Source organism: Cystoisospora suis (assembly GCF_002600585.1).
Source record: "Cystoisospora suis strain Wien I chromosome Unknown contig_11469, whole genome shotgun sequence".
In the NCBI taxonomy this organism is placed as follows: domain Eukaryota; phylum Apicomplexa; class Conoidasida; order Eucoccidiorida; family Sarcocystidae; genus Cystoisospora; species Cystoisospora suis.
Window position 1 is genome coordinate 1 of NW_027164235.1, and position 375 is coordinate 375.

The 375-nt window shown below is 44.5% G+C and overlaps 1 protein-coding gene across 1 annotated transcript; it reads left to right on the forward strand.

The window, feature by feature from the left end:
* Window positions 1–30: 30 nt before the first annotated feature.
* Window positions 31–375, forward strand: CSUI_011410 (uncharacterized protein; the record flags this gene model as incomplete). Its single annotated transcript, XM_068071508.1, has 1 exon — window positions 31–375. A coding segment is annotated over one exon (345 nt), but the record flags the coding sequence as incomplete, so codon positions are not given.

Genomic DNA, 375 nt, shown 5'->3' on the forward strand with positions numbered 1-375 from the left:
TCCTCTTCTTCTTTTCCATTTTCACGACACATGCGATCCAAGGGTGATGGCATGGCATCCTCTCTACGGCCTTCTCGACTCTCGTATGGCGATCATCATCATCATCATTCTTGTTACCCCAGTCAAAAGTTCGGCTTATATTCGGATACTCACCAAAAGCAGGATGATGTCCAATGGATGAGATCGATCGAATGTTTCTTAGACGATCTTTCTTTCTGTCCTAGTGCCTCACTTGTCCCTCCTACGACTCACAATCCTCAGCTTTTCTCCTCTTCTCATTCTCTTCTTCATCATTCTTCTACTATGACAAGTTCTACTACTAATACAACAACAACTACTACTCCTCCCTCAGCAGTGACTATGACTGGGCAACCC